At 50.4% G+C, this 23,267-nt stretch overlaps 1 protein-coding gene across 2 annotated transcripts in view; it reads right to left on the bottom strand.

Moving 5' to 3' along the window:
* The window catches only part of POLA1 (DNA polymerase alpha 1, catalytic subunit), a 373,413-nt gene that overhangs the window by 114,635 nt on the left and 235,511 nt on the right, over window positions 1-23,267 (bottom strand). For both annotated transcript variants that reach the window (XM_074983379.1, XM_074983380.1), the window contains one exon: window positions 4,497-4,613. In XM_074983379.1, the coding sequence (XP_074839480.1) occupies window positions 4,497-4,613 (117 nt within the window). The remainder of the gene's footprint in view (window positions 1-4,496; window positions 4,614-23,267) is intronic.

Genomic DNA, 23,267 nt, shown 5'->3' with positions numbered 1-23,267 from the left:
AGGAGGAGTAGACTTTTCTGCCGAACAGCTCTAGCTTCTTGGCATCTTTGTCTGTTCCCCCTGTCTTGAATTGAGATGTCTTTGATCTTTGTTGCGACGACTCTACCACCAAGGAATTTGGTTGTGGGTGGCTGAACAGGAACTCCATGCCCTTCGCCGGCACGAAGTATTTCTTGTCCACTCTCTTGTGGACAGGCGGAATAGTCGCAGGGCTCTGCCATATCTTAGTGGCGGACTCCAAGATTGCTTCCTCAAGCGGTATTGCTATTTTGGAGGAGGCCGGAGGTCTCAGATTTTTGAGGAGCTTATGGTGTTTCTCTTGCACTTCTGCTGTCTGGATGCCTTGCGTGAAGGCCACCCTCTTAAACAGCTCTTGAAACTGTTTGAGATCGTCCGGAGGATGGACGCCCCCCAGGGCCGTAGCCTCGTCCGGGGAGGAGAGCGAGGAACCACTAGGATACGCCTCTCTGGACCCTTCCGGCTCCTGTTGGCGATGGTACATCCGCTCGCTGGAAGCTTGCGAGGGAAAATCTCGGGGTTCCATAACCAGTTCCCCCTAAGATACTTGAGTCTCTGTCCCCGTTCGCGATTGCCCTCAGGGATACGGGACCGTCTGTGGGGATCTTTCCCTGGTAGAATGCCAGTGGTGTCTATGCCCCGCGTGATAGGGACGACCATGGCAGCATGGGCACTGTTCTTGGGAAGGTGACCTGGACCACTCCTTTGGTGCGTATCCCCTGTGTCTGGGGGAGCGAGATCGTCGAGAGACCTGGGACACTGGAGAGAGCGATTTGTGATAGTACTCCAGCGGCTCAAACCCCAAGAAGGGTGAGGGTGGTCCCAGCCAGGGCGAGGCTGGTTGTAAAAATTGAGACGGGGGCTCCGGGTAGGCTGTGGGGGGACCCCTGCCTTCTAGTTGGAATCCACAGCATGAGCAGAGGGCTGAGAGAAAGCAACTCTGCAGCCCTGTCTGGAGAGGGGCTGCGTTGCCTCGTTTTCTGTGCAGCGTTCCCCCTCCCTTGAGGGGGTAGCTCCGCCCCCTGACGTGCAGGGGATCTCGGCCCCGTCCGCGCTGCGCGGGCAGTGTCCTCCGGTGCCTGCAGGCTGTGTGCCTGCGCGCTCTGCATCGCCGGTTCCCTGGGGGTCGGTGCCGCTGGTACCGGCGCTTGTTTAGCCGCTGCCCTGCCTGCGGTGCGGGTCGGCTGTTTGATCATCGGAGGCTGACACGCCTCCACGTGGCTCTCCATGCCGCCGCCGATCAGCTGTTGCTGCAGCTGGGAGCTGTGCGCTCCTCCCGTCCCACTCGCTGTTGCTGCCGGCAGGGATTGGGCTGGGGAGACTTTCCTCCATTTTTGCGCTGATGGGGTGAGGGAGGCAGCTTTCCTTTTTTGCGCCCCGGAGGGTCCTTCCTGCTGTAGCCGCTCCGGCACGTCTGGCTGGAGGGCCTTGTCGAATAGCAGCATTTTAAGCCACATCTCCCCGTCCTTCCTTGCTCTGGCTGTTAATTTTGCACAGAAGGAGCATTTCTGCATGACATGGGACTCCCCAAGGCACCTTATACAGTGACTGTGCCCATCAGACGCTGGCATTGCCTCTCGGCAAGACTCATATTTCTTGAATCCTGAAGAGGACATTGTTGGTGAGTCTTTTAGTTGTTAATGGGGTACTTAGCACCTTCTCTGTGCTGTTTTCCCCCTCTCGGATAGCCTGCCGGGGCAGGAGGGCTAACGGCCCTAGGCTCCTGGCCTCCGGTGCTCCGCTCATTACTCGGACCGGACTGAATTCCGTGCCGCTTGTTGTTTCTTGTTTTTTTTTTTTTTTTTTTTTTTTTTGAAAATAACAACTGGCTAACTTAACAATAGACTAAGAACTTGAAAACTTTAAAGAAAACAGCTAAAACCATTGAATACACTAACTTAGCCGTAGCCTAGTCGGATTCCGTCTGCAGCCGACGGCGGTTAAGTGGAACTGGCGGGAACTGGATCGCGCACGTGGCCAAGAGTGCACAAGGGAGCGGCACGCACCGGTGCATGCGCAGTCCGGCAGAAACTGCTTGGAAGATCCGATCTGTGGCGCCAGGTGAGCCCGACACCTAATGTGAAGCACCCATGGGGACACTCGAAGAAGAACCCTAGGTTGGTGAATCTGCCCATGACTGTGTCCATTTCTGCCAGACAGATGACTCTCCTCAGAAGGATGGTAATGATGGCCTGTATGACCTGCAAAGGCATCAGGGACTGAGGGAGGGAGTCCCTGGGCCCCAGGGGAGTCCTCTGCCCCCTTCAGTCCCCTTCCTCTCAAGCTCTCTGGGACACCCTCCTGTGAGGTTGCCCCCTCAACAGCAGGTCTGTGCCAGGGACAGGGCTTCCCCCCGTCCCTCACACCGATAACCCCGCTTCCCAAGGGTCCCCCTTTGGCGGGATACGTTCCCTTCCCATGCAGGAACCGCAACCTGAGAGTGCCTTACTTCCGTGAGGAAGGCCCCAACGGTGGACTTCCCCACACCAAACTGGTTTTCCATGGAGTGGCAGCTGTCTGGGACGGTGAACTTCCAGAAGGCAACCACGACCCACTTCTCCACGGGGATGGTCGGCTGCAGCCAAGTGTCCTTTCTCTGGAGGGTGAGCCAGGCACAGGGCTCCAGGTGGGTGTCCTTCCGCATGCTGAAGCCATGGAGCCACTGCTAGTCATCCCACTGCCCCATGACCATCCAGTCCCACCAGTTGGATGTGGTGCAGTGCCTCCAGGTCTGCCTGTGCGCCCAGGAGAGCAGGGTCAGGTGGTACTGTGTGGCAGCAATGGTGAGTTCCTCAAAGCTGACGTCTAGCTTGCTCTCCCAGAGGAAGAAGAGGATGGCCATGAGGAGGTGCAGCAGGTGCAGAAGCACCTCTGTTTGGGGCCATTACAGACTGGGCAGTGCTGTGGCACCATGGCTAGCTGGAAAGTACTGTGCCTCTCAGCACGTGTCGAAGCCCTGCTCTGGCAGCTGTGCTGTCCCTTGTGGAGGTAGGCACACCTTGTCATGGGCTAAGAATGGGCATCTGGGCGGGGCAGGAAGCACTTTTAGGGCGTGTCTTGCTGGGGCTCTCAGAAGGGACTGCTGGCCATGCAACCATGTCTGATGGTGTTCCGGGTGATCACTCTGTTGACAGAGTGGCCAGGTAGTCCGTCTGCTCTCTGTCAACAGAGTGGATTGAAAAAGCAATCTACTTTGCTGTCTGGCCACGATCTGTTGACAGAAATTTTGTTGGAAAATGTCCTCTGACAAAAACTTTTACTGATAGATTGCTGTAGTCTAGACACAGTCTTTAGGGGCAATGAGTTCCACATTAATATGAAGTATTTCCTTTTATTGTTTTTGACATTATCCTCTCAGCATTCTTCTAACAAACCTCCTACAGAGGTTCTGTTAAACCATTTTCTGTCCACTTGCTCATGGCAAATTTAAGCTTTTTTTTTTTAAATCTACATGTGAACATAATAAAGAATTCAGATCTATACAACATAAGAGATGGAACACAATTCTGGATGACTTGAGTAAAAAAAATTATCTGCATTCACTTTAGAGTTCAAGGGTTATACCAGTACTGTAACAGGTATACTTTACCTTACTCTATGGCAGTACTGTCCAACCTTTTCAACTGGAGGGCTGAACTCAGTATTTTTAAACGGGCAAGGGGGCCACAGTCAATAATGTTGGTCAGATTCTCCACCCTGTTTAATTCCTACTAAGCTATTCACGTAGTGCAAAACTATCAGGAAATATCCACAAGGTAGAATTCCTAGTGTGCAGAGGGCCTCCGTTCAGCAGCTCCTGGAGCAAATGATGTTTGAGGGGTTGCATGGTGAATGTCAAGAAGATAAGAGTGGCTGGACTGTGCTACGACCTGGCTATTCCTAGCACCATATTGTCCGTTGGGAAATCACAGGCAGGTAGCATTTTTTCCATCCTACTGCTCAGATGGTAAAAAATCAAGGAGCTATAGTTAGTTGTTGGTTCACAGTTTCTCTCTCTCTCTCTCTGAGTTCCCCGGATGACTGCATAGAGACGAACAGCCATCCTTTGCTAAACAGAAACAAGCAAGCGCCTATCCTACTCTCCCTGGGACTCCTGAAATTTAGGAGCAGACATCAGAGCAGCCAGAGCCTACTCTCCTTCATCTTGTGATGCCAGAAGTGGCTGGCAGGGGTCTTGCTGAGAAGCTGCAACAGGGAAAGAAACTGCTCTGAATGTTCCAGAGCTTCTCCTGTGGCTTCAGGGAAAGCAGTGGAAGGCAAACCCCCTACCTCCTGTCCACAGCAACAAAGCTGATACAAAGCATTCAAACCTGGCAGTGCGCACCTCAAGAAACATGTTTGCACTTAATGATACCACGATACCACATTTTCTTAACACAGCTGTCTTCAAAGGCCACATTTAGACTTTTGACAACTTCAGGAAAGCCTTGGGTCATAAACTGTACACTACCACTTTAATGTGATGTTTTTGTACTTACTTCAGGTCTGAGGATAGCCTTCTTACAGGCCTGACATAAAGCACCATGCTGGGAGAAGCTGAGGGGAAGGCGACGGGTTCGATGTCGGCAAGTTGGCTCTTCACATATCAACCAACTCTGCAGAAGAAGGGGAAAAGGATAAAATTAACTTTACTATAATTAATTCAAACTGCTGCTTCCTTTTCCCCACTCAAACACTGAATCCACCTAGACTGTTTAAACAATGTGTAAAAAGGAGATGTTCTCTCCGATGATGAAGTTCTCTCGGAAAACACCACCTAGTAAGCCTCTACAGCAGTGGTTCTTAACCTGGGTGCATGCCCCCCCCCTTGGGGTGTGTGATGCCCTTTCTGGGAGTGCAACACATGCCAGATTTTTTTAGAACTTGAAACACTGAAAACACAAATTAAGCACAGGCACATGAGTACAACTAATTTGTTTCATCAAACTTATGTATTTATTAACATCATACATTTAACGATTACTGTAATATACCAACAAAAATTATTTTCAAGATTTTAAGCTAACTGTAGTGAGATTATTTCACTACAGAATACAGTGTAACGCCACGTTGCAGGGTATTTCTTGACGCATGCACAGATGAGGACATGGCAATGCAGCAGCTTTGAATTCGGTCAGCTGCTAATTGTTAGCACGTCAGTTACAGTTACTTCCATAGCAAAACTACGCAATACCTCTGGGTAGTACTTCCATCTTTCTGTATGCCTACCGTACTATCATCTGTGGTGAGTAATAACAAAACTATTTTATATATATTTAATATGCATTTAAAAGTGTATAGGCCCCCCACCTCCATTTTTTATTTTTGATAAGAGGTGCAAAAACATATTTTGAGAACCAAAGGGGTGCAGGCTGCAGTAAAGGTTAAGAACCACTGCTCTACAGCCTCTTGTGAGGCTGATACAATTTATAATACTCATTTTAAAGATGAAGACATTGAACTACAGAGAGATCAAGATATTTGCCTGAGGAAAGTCAGTAAATGGTGGAGTCAAGAAAAAAACCAAATAGTCCTCACATCAAATTCCTTGGTCTGTCCACTGTACAATACTCCTCCCCTCCTGCCAGAACATCTTGCATTCTATGTTGAATTGATGCATAACCCAAGGGGCATGTTCTCTGCATCTACTTTTCTCTTCCACAATTCTGAAGCAAAGCAACATTAAAGTAGTAGCAGGGCAATTCTGGGGTAGCATGACAAAATGGCAAACTGTCCAAACATCTATTGTCCCAGAAAGTAAAATGCAGACCCACTTCTCTTTTCATCCACTGGCTTCTAGCAGGTACAGCCTATCTGTATTAATCTTAAGGAACTGCCATGTAAGCCCCCGTTAATTGTCTCATTCATGACTCTTACTTCCCATTTTCCTCCTGCACTCATCCAGGGTTTTTTAACTGGGTACTGCTTGAGTTTTAGGAGGAAGGGATTACCAGGGATTACATGGATCTGTTTTGGTGGGCTTCCTGGTGGTAAGTGGTGATTCTTGCACAGAAGGACCCACAAATCCAACATAGAGACAGAACTAAAAATCCTTCTCCAAGACGTCAGACTGAGCAAAAAAATCAGGCCCTAGCTGTTTTATATGGCCAAGGCAAAGTGTGCAGAATATGTCTCTCAACAACACAGAGGTAAATTGAAGAGCAGGAGAACTACTGAGGCTAGTGCAAGACTCTATGTTTATGACTAGGCAGTACAAGCACAGCATCTCTCAGTGCACTAACTGTGCTCTCAGGTGTGGGTTTTATGCACCTCCAAGCAGGACAGGAAAGGTTTTTCTGAGGAACATCATGCTATAGGCAAATCCCACAGCACCACAGAATTGCTAGTAACCAAAATGCACAGTAATCGTAAAGAGGCTCAGAAAAATAAGAGACTGTTCAGACGCACAACAGAGAAAGCTCTTTTCAGACATTTCTTGTTTATCACACTTGCTCAGTTTAACTTTTAGAAAATGCAATTAGTTAAATGTAAGATTAGTATTAACATAAAATTAAGTGGTCAAAGGTATGGGAATTCCAAGAGTCAAGGTACCTCCTTCAGGGCTAATTGTGTTATGATGAACCTATGCAATCTTTTTCTAGTGCCATTTTCATGGTTAACTGTACGCAATTACTAACTATTTAGGACTCTTAAGATAAACTGAACAATACAGGCTATACTAATGTTTCAGCAGAAGCATTAACTTGCAAATTCTTCAGTTCAGGCCTGATCCAAAGTTCACTGAAAGTCCCATGGTGATGCTATTGACTTGAACAGGCCTTTAGTTCTCTAATCCAGTTTTACATATAAACCTACACACATGCACAGACACAGATTTTTTTTTAAAGTGCGACTAATTGCAGCACATCTGGAAATGACTCAGATTTAACTGACTTGGTATTAGGCAAAACCCAAACATTTTTAAACCATATGTATGAAAAATTCCAACTTTTAAGCATTCTACACTTAAAAATTACTGGATTGATTTTCTTCACACTTGAAAGATAAATGAATATGATTACTTGGATAAATACACAAGGGGGTAGATACTAGAGATGGAAAAGAGCTATTTAAGCTAAAGGACAACATTGGCACAAGAACAAATGGGTAATAAACTGTCCATGAATAAATTTAGGTTGTGAATTAGAAGTTTTTTAACCATGAGAGGACCAAAGTTCTGGAACAGCCCTCCAAGAGGAGTTGTGGGGACAAACAATCTCACTGGTTTTAAGAAAGAGCTTTGTGAATTTATGAATATAGTTATATAATGGTGTTGCCAGTGATAAGCAGAGGGCTGGGCTCAGTGACCCAGGAGATCCCTTCTAGTCCTATGCCACGGTATACAAAGAGATGGTAGTTCAGGAACTTCTATCCTCTATATCTCTTACTGCAAAAACAAGGGAACTTTCAATGAAATTAAAAGATGAGAATGTTTAAAAAAAAAAAAACCTTTACACATGAGTGATTGAACTATGGAACTCATTGCTACAGGAAGCAAATGAGGCAAGATTTAAGATGTAAAAGAGTGGCTATTTGAAGGGATTTCATGAACACCCAGAATGATCTAAATAGATAAAAAGAAAAATTATGGAAGGGATATTAAAATTTGTGCTTCAGGACATAAAACAGTAACTACTAGGGTAGGATGAGACCAATGAAAGTGATAGATTGCCAGATATTTAGCTACTGAGGGTCAATATCACTAAGGCAGAGCAAAGAAGTTTGCCTGAATAGTATATTGGAGAAAACAGGCAATTCCAGCTAACGGTAAACTATTCACGTATATGACAAAAATTCAGAAAACAGATTCAGCCAATTTTTTTTTAAAGTTAGATTTCCAAGGAGATTTCGGTGCCACTCACAAAAAGGATGATGAAAAAGATGTAGTGCTCTCTTGTACCCAAAAACCCAAAGGGCAAGGCATTCACCTGGTATACAAGAGAGCAGTGCTTAATTTGTAATACAGGATATGCGGGAAATTGGGATACTCCTGGGGTCAATTAAAAGTTTGGCCCCGAGACAGAGTGAAGTGGAAAAGACTTATTGATGACCTGTGCTCCACCCAGAGTTCAAGGGTTTAAGTCAAGTGGGGCTCAAGTCATTTTTATTTATGTTAATAACTGATGCCGCAAGCCCAGGTGTGCTGGGGTTATGCGCTGCCAAACTTAGAAGTGCTAGGCCTCAGCCTGGACACAAATTAAGCACTGTAAGAGATGCAGGTTAATTTTCCCACTCTGTAGCAGGGACTTCAAACCAAGTATACCACATCCCAGGTAAATGCCCTCATTGCCAGGCTATTTCAGGGTGGAGTTTGAAGTTTTATCACTTTGTATATACACTTAAGTATCAACTGGTCCAGAAAAAGAGAGAGACAGAGAAAGAGAGAAAATTACTCACTGAGGGGAGGGGCAGAAGAGAGAGATGAGGAAAAAAAATGATACCCAGCAGGCCTGCTGATCGGGGTGGGAAGGACAAGGGGGGGGGCAATGGCAGTGGGACTCGAAGATCCAAAGGGGCTCCCAGCTGCTACCACTGGTTCGCATAGATCTAAAGGCTGGTGGTGGGAGGTATGCCACACTGCGTTCCTGGAGATGCTAAGGGATGGCTGCCCTTGGCCCTCCACCGTCAAGCATGTAAGCTGAGTCCCCCTCCCCCACTCCCCATGGTGGCAGTCAGCCCCACTGATACCCAGGTTTCAGTCCCCTTCCAACAGGGCAGACTGAGAAAAAACCATCCCAGAATATCCTGCAGCTCGATGGTTAGGGTACTTGCTTGTAACATCAGGCATCCAAGTTCAAATTTCTGCTCCAAATCACGCAAAATTGGGACTTAAACCTGGATCTCTATGACCAAAACTACCCTGGAGTCATACTCTACAGACTATTGTAATAATCTTTGTATAAAATATGCCTTGTGAGTTATCATCTAAGAGCCAATTTCTTGCCACTCAATAAGAGCACGCTGAAATATATGCGGAGACATTATATGTAAAGTTATGAATTCCCCAGTCTGATGTTTGTTAGCACATGTACAATCCCACAAAGCTATGACAATACAAAAGTTGTTTAGCCAGCCTAACCCCAGAAAAGGGAGACACAGTTACCTAATGTAACTGTGGTTCTTCAAGATGTGATGCAGATGTGTATTCCACTTAGATGGGTGTGTACCCCGTGCACTGAAGCGGAAGAAACAGGCGCAGCAGTAACCATGGATTGGGGGGGTGCTCACACTTCATGGCTGTAGCTCCTCAGCCGGTTACATGAGGCAGCTGTGCCCCGTCCCTCTCTCAGTTACTTCGAACCAAAACATCCAGAAATGAGGCTGATGCAGAGAAGACAGGGTTTGCGGAATATACATCTCACCACATCTTGAAGAACCATATTTACAGAAAGTAACTGCTTCCTCTTCTTCAAGTAGCTGCAGCTGTATATTTACGCCTTGAGACTGCAGAATGATACGCACTCGGACGCTGAGAAGAGACCACTTGACCCTTGGTGCAATCTGCATACGATGACCTGGCACTGGAAAAGACTACTCTTGTGTGAATGGGAGGATGAAATGTCAATATTGCCACAAATGAAATTTCAATGAACTAAACACAACCCCAACAAAGAAAGGTTACTCACCGTAGTAACGGTGGTTCTTCGAGATGTGCCCCGTGGGTGCTCCACATTAGGTGTCGGGCTCGCCCGGCGCCGCAGATCGGAACTTCCAAGCAGTTTCTGCTGGACCGCGCATGCGCCGGTGCGCGCCGCTCACTTGCGCGCTCCTGGCCACGTGCGCGATCCGGTCCCCGCCAGTTCCTTGACCAACCGCCTCGGATGCTCCTCCAAAACACTAAACAGAGATCCGAAGCGGGGAGGATGGGCGGGTAGTGGAGCACCCACGGGGACACATCTAGAAGAACCACTGTTACTACAGTGAGTAACCTTTCTTTCTTCTTCGAGTGTCCCCATGGGTGCTCCACATTAGGTGACTACCCAGCAGCAACCCAAGATAGGAGGTGGGTAATGGGATCATGCGCAGCTTGTCCCCGAGAGGACCGCTGTGGAGAGACGGGTATCCTCTTGGAATACCCTGTGAAGGGCGTAATGTTTGGCGAAGGTGTCATAGGATGACCAGGTCGCCGCTCTGCAAATGTCTTTTAGCGCAACGCCCTTGAAAAAGGCTGTTGATGCCGCCACCGCCCTAGTGGAATGAGCCCTGGGCGTGGCCAGTAAAGGAGTCTTTTTGAGTTTGTAGCACATTTTTATGCAGGATACGATGTGCTTCGAGATTCTCTGCAAAGAGAGACCTTCTCCTTTCGATTTGGGAGCGAGAGAGACTAGGAGTCTATCCGTTTTCCGGAAGGACTTGGTCCTGTCTATATAGAAGGCTAGTGCCCTCCTCACGTCCAGGAGTTGTAGGCGCGCCTCTTTGTTAGAGTTATGAGACTTTGGATAAAACGAGGGTAAAACAATAGGTTCGTTAATATGAAACTCAGAAGAAACTTTAGGAACAAAGGCTGGATGCAGCCGTATGGTTACCGCCTCCTTGGAAAAAACAGTGCAGGGTAGCGTTGCCATAACTGCCGCAAGCTCGCTCACCCTGCGAGCTGACGTGATTGCGAGAAGGAAGGTCGTCTTTATCGTAAGGAGGCGGAGGGAAACCGTGGCCAAAGGCTTGAACGGTGGTCCCATTAGCGCATTAAGCACCAGGTCCAAGTTCCACGAAGGTGGAAGCGGTTTCCGAGGGGGGTATAGGTTTACCAACCCTTTGAGGAACCTGGTAACCATGGGATGGGCGAACACCGTGTGCCCTTCCTCTTCGTGTCTGAACGCCGAAATGGCGGCAAGGTGGACCTTTAACGAGGATAGCGAGAGTCCTCCTCTCTTGAGGTCCAGTAGATACTCTAATATTACAGGTATAGGCACCAAAAGGGGGGCTAGCTGTTTGGTAGAACACCATACCGTGAAGCGAGTCCATTTCTGCTTCTAGGTCTTCTTGGTGGAAGTCCTCCTGCTACTTTCTAGTACTTGCTGCACTTCCTCCGTACATGTGATCTCTAGGGAGCTGAGCCATGGATTAACCACGCTTGTAGTCGCAGGCCTTGGCGGTGCGGATGCGCTATGGACCCCTGGGCTTGCGTGAGCAGATCCAGCGCCACCGGAAGGGGCAACGGTGGACGGTCCGACATACGCAGGAGTAGGGGGAACCATTGCTGTCGATCCCACGTTGGGACTATCAGGATCATTCGGGCTCCTTCCCTCCTGGCTTTCTGCAAGACTTTGTGGATCAGCACTGTGGGAGGAAAAGCGTAAAGCAGGGGACCCCTCCAGGAGATCGCGAATGCGTCCCCCATCCCAGTCCTGCCCTGGAGCAGAATCGTGGACACTTCTTGTTGCGTTGAGTGGCAAACAGGTCTATCTGAGGAAAACCCCATGCGTCAAAAATCGGTCGTAGCAGATCGGGACGGATCTGCCACTCGTGCGTGAGTGCGAAACGCCTGCTCAGCTGGTCTGCCTTCACATTGTGAGTGCCTGGTAAGTACGAGGCTTTCAAGATTATATTGTTGGCGATGCACCAGTTCCATAACCGGATTGCTTTCGCACATAAGGCACGGGACCGAGCTCCTCCTTGCCTATTTATATAAAACATGGTGGAGGTATTGTCTGTACTGATCCCGACTACTTTGCCTTGTATATGGTCTCGAAAGAGTCTGCAGGTGTTGAACACTGCTCTGAGCTCCAGTATATTTATGTGCAGTGACTGCTCCGTGGAGGACCACAGCCCTTGAGTCACCTCTTCGCCCATGTGTGCTCCCCACCCTATGAGGGAGGCATCTCTAGTAAGAAAAACGGATATTTGTGGTTGGTGGAAGGGTACCCCTGTTAGCAAGTTCTTGGGGTTTACCCACCATTGCAGGGATTTGCGCACCTCTGCTGTGGGCGACACCACCCTGTGGACGGTGTGTGCTGCCGGTTTGTATACGCTCGCCAGCCAGTGCTGTATGCTGCGCATGTGTAACCTGGCATTCTGTACTACGAACGTTGCCGCTGCCATCTGGCCCAGCAGCTGTAAGCACGTCAGGACCGACACCGTAAGGCTGAAGGTGATGACCTGCACGAGGGAGCCGATGGCCCGAAAGCACATCTCTGGTAGATACGCTCTCGCTGTAATAGAATTTATGTGTGCCCCTATGAACTCTATGTCCTGTGTGGGGTCTATCTTTGATTTTGCCAGATTGATAACCAGGCCGAGCGAAGAGAATGTGCCTGCTGTGACGTGTATCATGCATAGTACCTCCTCCTTCGAGGCCCCTTTGAGTAGGCAGTCGTCTAGATACGGGGATATGAATACCCCCTGTCTGTGCAGGTAGGCTGACACCACTGCCAAGGTCTTGGTGAAGACTCTGGGGGCCGAGGAGAGGCCAAATGGTGGGACCTTGTATTGAAAAAGTTCTTTGCCTACCATGAACCGGCGGAATTGTCGGTGAGCCGGATGGATAGTTATGTGAAAATACGCGTCTTGTAAGTCGAGGGCTGCGAACCAATCTCCATCGTCTAGTGCCGTAAGGATGGAGGCGATTGTGATCATTCGAAAACGTTGCTTGCGCAGGTTCCGGTTGAGGCCTCGAAGATCTAAGATGGGCCTCCAGCCTCCTGTCTTTTTCTCCGTGCGGAAGTACCTCGAGTAGAACCCTTTCCCTTGCAGTTGCTCCGGCACTCTTTCCACTGCCCCTATGAGCATGAGATGGTCTACCTCCTGCTTGAGCCTCGCTACGTGGGAGGCCTCCTGGAGGTGGGGCCTGGGTGGAGGTCGTGGCGGTGGGAGTGACTAGAAGGGGATGGCGTACCCCGTGGCTATGATCTCCAGCACCCATTTGTCTGTGGTGATCCTTTGCCACTGGTCATAGAATGGTCGGAGGCGATGGTGGAATAGGTGCTTCGGATGACCTTGTGCGATGGTAGTGATGGCGCAGCCCTGGATCTGTGTGTCAAACTTGTGGCCTTTGGTTCTGCCCCGAGGACGCACGGCTCTGTTGGGAACGTCGCCTGGGAGTTCTGTACTGCTGGTGCTGTTGATGTCGCCCTTGCTCGTAACCCCTGTGGTACTGGGGACGCTGTTGCTGGTACTGGTACCGTCTTTGTTGAGGGTAGTACGTTTTCCTTCTGTATGGAGGGGTGTAAATCCCCAGGGTTCTAAGTGTGGCTCTTGAATCTTTACTGGAATGAAGGACCGAGTCAGTTGATTCAGCAAACAGCTTCTGCAAGTCGAAGGGAAGATCGACTATCTTTGCCTGCAGATCCCTCGGTATACCTGAAGTCTGGAGCCAGGACTCCCTTCGCATCACCACTGCCGTAGCTGTGGAGAGTGCTGCTGTGTCCGCAACATCCAGGCGATCTGAACTCCTGTCCTCGAGGCCGCATAGCCTTCTTGCACGATGGCATTGAGCACCGGTTTCTTGTCCTCTGGAAGCGAGTCCATGAGGGATGTTAACCTAATGTAGTTGTCGAAATTATGGTTCGCTAAATGCGCTGCGTAATTTGTCATTCGCAACAGTAGAGTGGAGGAGGAGTAGACCTTTCTGCCGAACAGCTCTAGCTTCTTGGCTTCTTTGTCTGTTCCCCCTGTCTTGAATTGAGATGTCTTTGATCTTTGTTGCGACGACTCTACCACCAAGGAATTTGGTTGTGGGTGGCTGAACAGGAACTCCATGCTCTTCGCCGGCACGAAGTATTTCTTGTCCACTCTCTTGTGGACAGGCGGAATAGTCGCAGGGGTCTGCCATATCTTAGTGGCGGACTCCAAGATTGCTTCCTCAAGCGGTATTGCTATTTTAGAGGAGGCTGGAGGTCTCAGATTTTTGAGGGGCTTATGGTGTTTCTCTTGCACCTCTGCTGTCTGGATGCCTTGCGTGAAGGTCACCCTCTTAAACAGCTCTTGAAACTGTTTGAGATCGTCCAGAGGATGGACATCCCCCGGGCCGTAGCCTCGTCCGGGTAGGAGAGCGAGGAACCACTCGGGTACGACTCTCTGGACCCTGCCGGTTCCTGTTGGTGATGGTACATCCGCTCGCTGGAAGCATGCAAGGGAAAATCTCAGGGTTCCATAACCAGTTCCCCCTGAGATACTTGAGTCTCTGTCCCCGTTCGCGATTGCCCTCGGGGATACGGGACCATCTGAGGGGATCTTTCCCTGGTAGATTGCCGGTGGTGTCTATGCCCCGCGTGATAGGGACGACCATGGCAGCATGGGCACTGTTCTTGGGAAGGTGACCTAGACCACTCCCTTGGTGCATACCCTCTGAGTCTGGGGGAGCGAGATCATCGAGAGACCTGGGACACTGGAGAGAGCGATTTGTGATAGTATTCCAGCGGCTCAAACCCCAGGAATGGTGAAGGTGGTCCCAGCCAGGGCGAGGCTGGTTGTTAAAATGGAGATGGGGGCTCCGGGTAGGTTAGGGGGGACCCCTGCCTTCTGGTTGGAGTCTGCAGCGTAAGCGGAGGGCTGAGAGATAGCAACTCTGCAGCCCTGTCTGGAGAGGGGCTGCGGTGCCTTGCTTTGTGTGCAGCCTTCCCCCTCCCTTGAGGGGGTAGCTCCGCCCCCTGACGTGTAGGGGATCTCGGCCCCGTCCGCGCCGTCCTCGGCACGCTCATGGGTGGTGCCACACGGGCGGTGTCCTCCAGTGCCTGCAGGCCGCGTGCCTGCGCACTCTGCACCGCTGGTTCCCCGGGGGTCGGTGCCACTGCTTGCGGTGCCGCCGGTACCGGCGCTTGTTTAGCCGCCGCCCTGCCTGCGGTGCGGGGCGGCTGTTTGATTATCGGAGGCTGAGCCGTCTCCACGTGGCTCTCCGTGCCGCCGCCAATCAGCTGTTGCTGCGGCTGGGGGCTGTGCGCTCCTCCCATGCCGCTCGCTGTTGCTGGCGGCAGGGATCAGGCTGGGGAGACTTTCCTCCGTTTTTGCGCTGATGGGGTGAGGGAGGCAGCTTTCCTTTTATGGGCCCCGGAGGGTCCCTCCTGCTGCGGCCGCTCCGGCACGTCTGGCTGGAGGGCCTTGTCGAAGAGCAGCATTTTAAGCCGCATCTCCCTGTCCTTCCTTGCTCTGGCTGTTAATTTTGCACAGAAGGAGCATTTCTGCGTGACATGGGACTCCCTCAGGCACCTTATGCAGAGACTGTGCCCATCAGACGCTGGCATTGCCTCTCGGCAGGACTCACATTTCTTGAATCCTGAAGAGGACGTTGTTGGTGAGTCTTTCAGTTGTTAATGGGTACTTAGCACCTTCTCTGTGCTGTTTTTCCCCCTCTCGGATAGCCTGCCGCGGCAGGAGGGCTAATGGCCCTAGGCCCCTGGCCTCCGGTGCTCCGCTTGTTACTAGGACTGGACTGAATGCTGTCCCGCTTGTTGTTTCTTTTCTTTTTTTTTTTTTTTTTTTTTTTGAAAATAACAACTGGCTAACTTAACAGGACCCTAAGAACTTGAAAACTTTAAAGAAAACAGTTAAAACCATTGAATACGCTAACTTGGCCGTAGCCTAGTCGGATTCCATCTGCAGCCGACGGCGGTTAAGAGGAACTGGCAGGGACCGGATTGCGCACGTGGCCAGGAGCGCGCAAGGGAGCGGCACGCACTGGTGCATGCGCGGTCCGGCAGAAACTGCTTGGAAGATCTGATCTGTGGCACCGGGCGAGCCCGACACCTAATGTGGAGCACCCACGGGGACACTCGAAGAAGAACTGAAGGTGCAAGCTGGTATTTCAAAATCTCCCATTTAGAGACCAGAAATATTTGTATTCCACAACTAATGACCACACCGAAAATCTTTTCCACTTTGCTTAACAGGCTATCCCAGAGGAAATTGTTCTATTGTTCAGGACGACTTGTTGGCTAGTCACCAAACACCACTCCCTCTCTTTATTCAGCCATGTAGTAGCTGCGCTATATGATGCAGACAGCTGAACAGCATGTAAGGAGCGGCCTTGGTTCTGAGTAAGTTAGGATAGGAAGGAAGTGGTTTGGGATGCTGAACAGAGAGTGTTTCAAGAGACCCAGTTCAGTCTCAGCCATGTTGGGCCACTGAGAATGACCTGGGCCCAATCAGCCTTGAGGGATGATTGAGGGAACAGTGTGCAGAAGATCTGACTGCCAGCTGAGGTGGAAAGCATCCAGATTCTATGGACAGGAGCCCCAAGCCTTGGGGTCCAGATCTGAACCAAGGGCTCCCCACCCCTGCTGTTAGAGAACCAGCACACAATAGGCATTGCTCAACCCTATGACTTCGCAAGGCCCACTAGGCATGCCTGTACTAATTTATTTCCAACGACACAACTATAAAATAAGGGACAATAGCATTGCGTTTGGATATTTCTCCCCCACCCGCACCAATGCTGAAAACAGGAAGAACGCTGGGAAGACAAGAATTGAATTGAAGAGACCAGGTTGAAAGGGAAGGTCTGTAACATATAGTGGACTGAGAAAAAATGCTTAGTCTAATACGGTTAAAGATTTATATTGTGAGCTTACCTTTTATTTTCTTTGATAACTGTTTGACTTCTCGTGCCTACTAATTATAATCACCTAAAATATATCATTCATAGTTAATAAATCTGTTCTGTATTTTACCTGTAACAGAGTATTTTGGTTGAAGTGCTTGGGAAACCTCAGCTCAGTGCACAAAAGCCAGTGTATTCGTCTTCACATTGGAGGGAGGCGAACACTGGTCAGACAGTGCAGTTCTGGGGAACAAGACTGGGGACTTGAGATTTACTGGTGCCTTTCTCTGTGTGATTTGTAAGTGGTTCAGGGAGCATTCACGGAACCTAGCTGGGTGTAGGGCACCTCTTTTTTTTTTTTTTTTTTTTTTTGTACTCAGTGCCTGCGGTGGAGGGGTATGTTGCTTCTCACTACTTAAGCATTGTGAGAGACAGGAGCATTAAGTGGCGTCTCAGTTCCAGGTAGTACCCAGGGATCCCATCACAGGAATGGAAGAGCAGTTTTCCACAAGCTTAGCCATAGTGTGCTTCAGTTCAAGGGGCAGGAAGATCCACAGCTTTCTGCCCCAAGTTATGACTTCCACACACTGATTTTACACAAAATAATTTTAACTACAAAAGATAGATTTTAAGTGATTAAAAGGGATAGCAAATGGATCAAAGCTGATTACCTAGCAAAAAAACAAAAACCCACAATCTAAGCTTGAGATGATAAAGAAACTGGATATGAGTAACAAATTCTCACTCTAATTGTTGGGTTAGGCAGTTTGTAGAAATTCTTGAGGGCAAACCAAGCTTGCCTGGAGCTCAGAACCCCATGTACTTCTTTAACAGGCTAGATATTTCGCAAGCCAGGGTTCAGCCCTTCTTCCCCAGTTCAGTTCTTGTTTTTCAGGTGTTTCCAGCAGTTTCTTGTGCGGGGACTCCATAAAGGAAAACCTTGGTGATGTCACTCCCCTGACATAAATAGCTTTTGCATACAGCGGGAACCATTTGTCTCTCACTTCTTCTCCCATGCTTTCCAGTGGCAAACCAGCAGTATTCCATGATAGAGTTGAGTACCAAGTGATTTGGTCACATGCCTCTGTAGGGCCCAAGCAACCATAACTCACAGGCACTTTGTAGTGCCCTCTGAAAACTGCTCAGGAAAGCTCACTGATGGGAGTGTAGCGCCTTCTAAGGACTATTATTCTCCTTAATGGCCTTACTCAGCCAGACAACTATACTAGGCTGCATTCTGCCTAATGGGCATTACCCTGGTGTGAACACATTTGTAATTAAGGCAAGGACAATATTTCTAACTTCAGATACATTTGTACAAATAGGCAGAGCAGTCCTACCCCACTACCCCCTGCCACATGCATGAGGGTGCCCCCCACAGCAGCCAACCTAAGTGTCCTATGGATGGCACAACCCCTGATAGTGATGGTAGCCTGCAGGGCCCAGAACAGCCTGGGGGATTACAGGGGTGTGGAGAAGGGTCATGGCACAGAGCAGCAGGGGGAGCCTTTCCCCCTCCTACCCCCCCAGCACTCACCACCACAAGCAAGTGAACCACACAGCAGCCTGCACCTCTCTGCCACCATGTTGCAGCTGGGTCACTCCACTTCACCATGGCAACAGAAAGTGGACAACTGCAGTCTGTTCTGCTCCCCCCAAGTACCCCGAGTGCTGCAGTGAAGCAGAGTGACCTGGGGGGTGGTGGAGGAGCATAGGGTGCTGCATGTGTTGCTCCACTTTCCCCAACTCCCCGCGCCACAGTGAGTGCAGTGGCCCGATCCTTGCTGCCACCCTCAGCCGGGTCCCTAGTCATGCCCTAGGTCACATAGCTCCGGGCAGGATGCTTGGGGGAAGAGGTGTAATGAGGGTGGAGCAAAGGTGGGATGGGGATGGAGTAAGGGCAGGAAAAGGCAGGGGGCAAGGCCCTGGGCAGAGTGGTTGCACTGTGCCTCATGCCTGGGGCAACAGGGAGACGCCCCAGGCCCTGGAACCCCCTAAGGCTGGCCCTTTAAATAGGAGAGAATGATATTCTGTAAATCACAACCTATCCAATATTTCACAGATCTCATCTTGCAGAAAAGTACACTGAAGTTGTGCCAGCAATAATCTAACAACACTACTCTGAAGACTATAGAGCATAATGTCATACCCACACCATCCTGCATGCCAGCACCAACCCCATACTAGTCTATGCTATTCCTGAAGGAGGTGGGAGAGTCCCCATGCAACGTGAAGTGGTCATCGTTGATCTTATATGATATTTTCCTTGGTGCAGCTGACAAGGAATGGCTCTGCCATATTTTCCAGAGAGGAGGCTGACTGGATGGAAACTCCATTTTTGGAACTCCAGGAAAATCTTCACCCCACTGAGAGTCTTGGAGCTGAAGTAAGCTGTGTGGCCCATTCCAACTGTTTTTCCAAGGAAAGATCCAAAACCACTTGAGCCCACTTCCTGAATGATCTGCAGATTGCCCAATGTTCTTTAATGTAGGCCTTGCAGACACAGAGCAAGCACTGCAGGTAGGTATCACTCCCTCACCTGAAAGACTTTGTTTAAACAACTAGCATTAATTTAATTGACATGAAGGGTAATACTATCATACAAAACATGAGGGAAAAAAAATCTAAGCTGGTAGATAGGTTATGAGGTTAAGATGACAGAGTTCCCACTACAGCCGGGGTGGTAACAAGGCACTGAGGGAGGGGAAGGACCACAGTTATAAGGTATAACCACCACCCTTTTATGGGTACTAGTAGGCAAATTCTCTGGCTGTCTTGCACTGGGCATGCATGCATCTACATAGAATACACAGTTTCACATAACTGAAGGAAATATGTTTGCCCCAATTTATATATAGGTAGGAAACAGGATCCTGGAGACAGCAAGCAAGGGAAATGACAGGAATTAATATGCATTTCACCATACACATGGGAGAAGAAAGAGCACAGAGCCACCTTCACCACCAGACTCCAAGTTACTTTCCTTCCTGTTTGATTAAACTTTTCTTTCAGGGTTTAGCCTCAGTACATCTTTCTTCAAAGTGTGACCAGACTATAAAAGTGAGGGAGAAGAATTCTTCTTCTTCGAGTGTCCCCGTGGGTGCTCCACATAAGGTGTCGGGCTCGCCTGGCGCCGAAGATAGGATCTTCCAAGCAGTTTCTGCCGGACCGCGCATGCGTCAGTGCACGCTGCTCCCTTGCGCGCTCCTGGCCACGTGCGCAATCCGGTCCCCGCCAGTTCCTCTTAACGGCCAAGTTAGCGTATTCAATGGTTTTTACCTGTTTTTCTTTAAAGTTTTCAAGTTCTTAGTCTATTCTTAAGTTAGCCAGTTGTTATTTTCAAAAAAACAACAACAACAACAAGAAACAACAAGCGGGACGGAATTCAGTCCAGTCCTAGTAACAAGCAGAGCACCGGAGGCCAGGAGCCTAGGGCCATTAGCCCTCCTGCCGCGGCAGGCTATCCGAGACGGGGAAAAAGGCACAGAGAAGGTGCTAAGTACCCCATTAAAAACTAAAAGACTCACCAACAACGTCCTCTTCAGGATTCAAGAAATGTGAGTCCTGCCAAGAGGCAATGCCAGCGTCTGATGGGCACAGTCACTGTATAAAGTGCTTTGGGGAGTCCCATGTCACACAGAAATGCTCCTTCTGTGCAAAATTAACAGCCAGAGCAAGGAAGAACAGGGAGATGTGGCTTAAAATGCTGCTATTCGACAAGGCCCTCCAGCCAGACGTGCCGGAGCGGCCGCAGCAGGAGGGACCCTCCGGGGCCCATAAAAGGAAAGCTGCCTCCCTCACCCCATCAGCGCAAAAACGAAGGAAAGTCTCCCCAACCCGATCCCTGCCGACAGCAACAGCGAGCGGGACGGGACGAACACACAGCCCCCAGCCGCAGCAACAGCTGAATGGCGACGGCACGGAGAGCCACGTGGAGGCGGCTCAGCCTCCAATGATCAAACAGCCACCCCACACCGCAGGCGGGGCGGCGGCTAAACAAGCGCCAGTACTGGCGGCACCGCAGGCAGCGGCACCGAACCCCGGGGAACCGGCGGTGCAGAGTGCGCAGGCACACAGCCTGCAGACACTGGAGGGCACCGCTCAAGGGCATGCCGAGCGCGGCGCAGACGGGGCCGAGATCCCCTGCACGTCAGGGGGCGGAGCCACCCCCTCAAGGGAGGGGGAAGGCTGCACAGAAAACGAGGCACCGCAGCCCCTCTCCAGACAGAGCTGCAGAGTTGCTTTCTCTCAGCCCTCCGCTCATGCTGCGGACTCCAACTAGAAGGCACGGGTCCCCCCTAGCCTACCTGGAGCCCCTGTCTCCATTTATACAACCAGCCTCGCCCTGGCTGGGACCACCCTCACCCTTCTTGGGGTTTGAGCCGCTGGAGTACTATCACAAATCGCTCTCTCCAGTGTCCCATGTCTCTCGATGATCTCGCTCCCCCAGATGCAGGGAGTACGCACCGAGGGAGTGGTCCAGGTCACCTTCCCAAGAACAGTGCCCATGCTGCCATGGTCGTCCCTATCATGCGGAGCATAGACACCACCGGCATTCTACCAGGGAAGGATCCACACAGACGGTCCTGTATCCCTGAGGGCAATCATGAATGGGGAAAGAGACTCAAGTATCTCAGGGGGAACTGGTTATGGAACCCCGAGATTTTCCCTCGCAAGCTTCAAGCGAGCGGATTTACCATCACCAACAGGAGCCGGAAGGGTCCAGAGAGGTGTATCCTAGTGGTCCCTCGCTCTCCTCCCCAGATGAGGTTACGGCCCCGGGGGACATCCATCCTCCGGACGATCTCAAACAGTTTCAAGGGCCGTTTAAAAGGGTGGCCTTCACGCAAGGCATCCAGACAGCAGAGGTGCAAGAGAAACACCATAAGCCCCTCAAAAATCTGAGACCTCCGGCCTCCTCCAAAATAGCAATACCGCTTGAGGAAGCAATCTTGGAGTCCGCCACTACGATTTGGCAGACCCCTGCGACTATTCCGCCTCTCCACAAGAGAGCGGACAAGAAATACTTCGTGCCGGCAAAGGGCATGGAGTTCCTGTTCAGCCACCCATAACCAAATTCCTTGGTGGTAGAGTCGTCGCAACAAAGATCAAAGACATCTCAATTCAAGACAGGGGGAACAGAAAAAGATGCCAAGAAGCTAGAGCTGTTCGGCAGAAAGGTCTACTCCTCCTCCACACTACTGTTGCGAATGGCAAATTACGCAACGCATCTAGCGAACCACAATTTCGACAACTACACTAGGTTAACCTCCCTCATGGACTCGCTTCCAGAGGACAAGAAACCGGTGCTCAAGGCCATCGTGCAAGAAGGCTACGCGGCCTCGAGGACAGGAGTTCAGATCGCCTGGATGTTGCGGACACAGCAGCACGCTCCACAGCTACGGCAGTGGTGATGCGAAGGGAGTCCTGGCTCCAGACTTCAGGTACACCGAGGGATCTGCAGGCAAAGATCGTCGATCTTCCCTTCGACACTCAGAAGCTGTTTGCTGAATCGACTGACCCGGTCCTTCATTCCAGTAAAGATTCAAGAGCCACACTTAGAACCCTGGGGATTTACACCCCTCCATACAGAAAGAAAACGTACTACCCTCAACAAAGACGGTACCAGTACCAGCAACAGCGTCCCCAGTACCACAGGGGTTACGAGCAAGGGCGACATCAACAACACCAGCAGTACAGAACTCCCAGGCGACGTTCCCAACAGAGCCGTGCGTCCTCGGGGCAGGGCCAAAGGCCACAAGTTTGACACACAGATCCAGGGCTGCGCCATCACTACCATCGCACAAGGTCATCCAAAGCTGTTATTCCACCATCGCCTCCGACCATTCTACGACCAGTGGCAAAGGATCACCACAGACAAATGCGTGCTGGAGATCATAGCCACGGGGTACGCCATCCCCTTCCAGTCGCTCCCACCGCCACAACCTCCACCCAGGCCCCACCTCCAGGAGGCCTCCCACGTAGCGAGGCTCAAGCAGGAGGTAGACCATCTCATGCTCATAGGGGCAGTGGAAAGAGTGCCGGAGCAACTGCAAGGGAAAGGGTTCTACTCGAGGTACTTCCGCACGGAGAAAAAGACAGGAGGCTGGAGGCCCATCTTAGATCTTCGAGGCCTCAACCGGAACCTGCGCAAGCAACGCTTTCGGATGATCACAACTGCCTCCATCCTTACGGCACTGGACAATGGAGATTGGTTCGCAGCCCTCGACTTACAAGACGCGTATTTTCACATAACTATCCATCCGGCTCACCGACGATTCCGCCGGTTCATGGTAGGCAAAGAACTTTTTCAATACAAGGTCCTACCATTCGGCCTCTCCTCGGCCCCCAGAGTCTTCACCAAGACCTTGGCAGTGGTGTCAGCCTACCTGCACAGACAGGGGGTATTTATATTCCCGTATCTGGACGACTGCCTACTCAAAGGGGCCTCGAAGGAAGAGGTACTACGCATGATACGCGTCACAGCAGGCACGTTCTCCTCGCTCGGACTGGTGATCAATCGGGCAAAATCAAAGATAGACCCCACACAGGACATGAGTTCATAGGGGTATGCATAAATTCTATTACAGCGAGAGTGTATCCACCAGAGACTCCCTTTCGGGCCATTGGCTCCCTTGTGAAAGTCATCTCCTCCAGCCCTACAGTGCCGGTTCTGACGTGCTTACAGCTGCTGGGCCACATGGCAGCGGCGACGTTCGTAGTACAGAACGCCAGGTTACACATGCGCAGCATGCAGCACTGGCTGGCGAGCGTATACAAACCGGCAGCACACACC

Source organism: Carettochelys insculpta, chromosome 1 (assembly GCF_033958435.1).
Source record: "Carettochelys insculpta isolate YL-2023 chromosome 1, ASM3395843v1, whole genome shotgun sequence".
NCBI lineage: Eukaryota > Metazoa > Chordata > Testudines > Carettochelyidae > Carettochelys > Carettochelys insculpta.
Note: the sequence above shows the minus strand (reverse complement) of the source record. Positions and strands in the feature narration are given on the sequence as shown.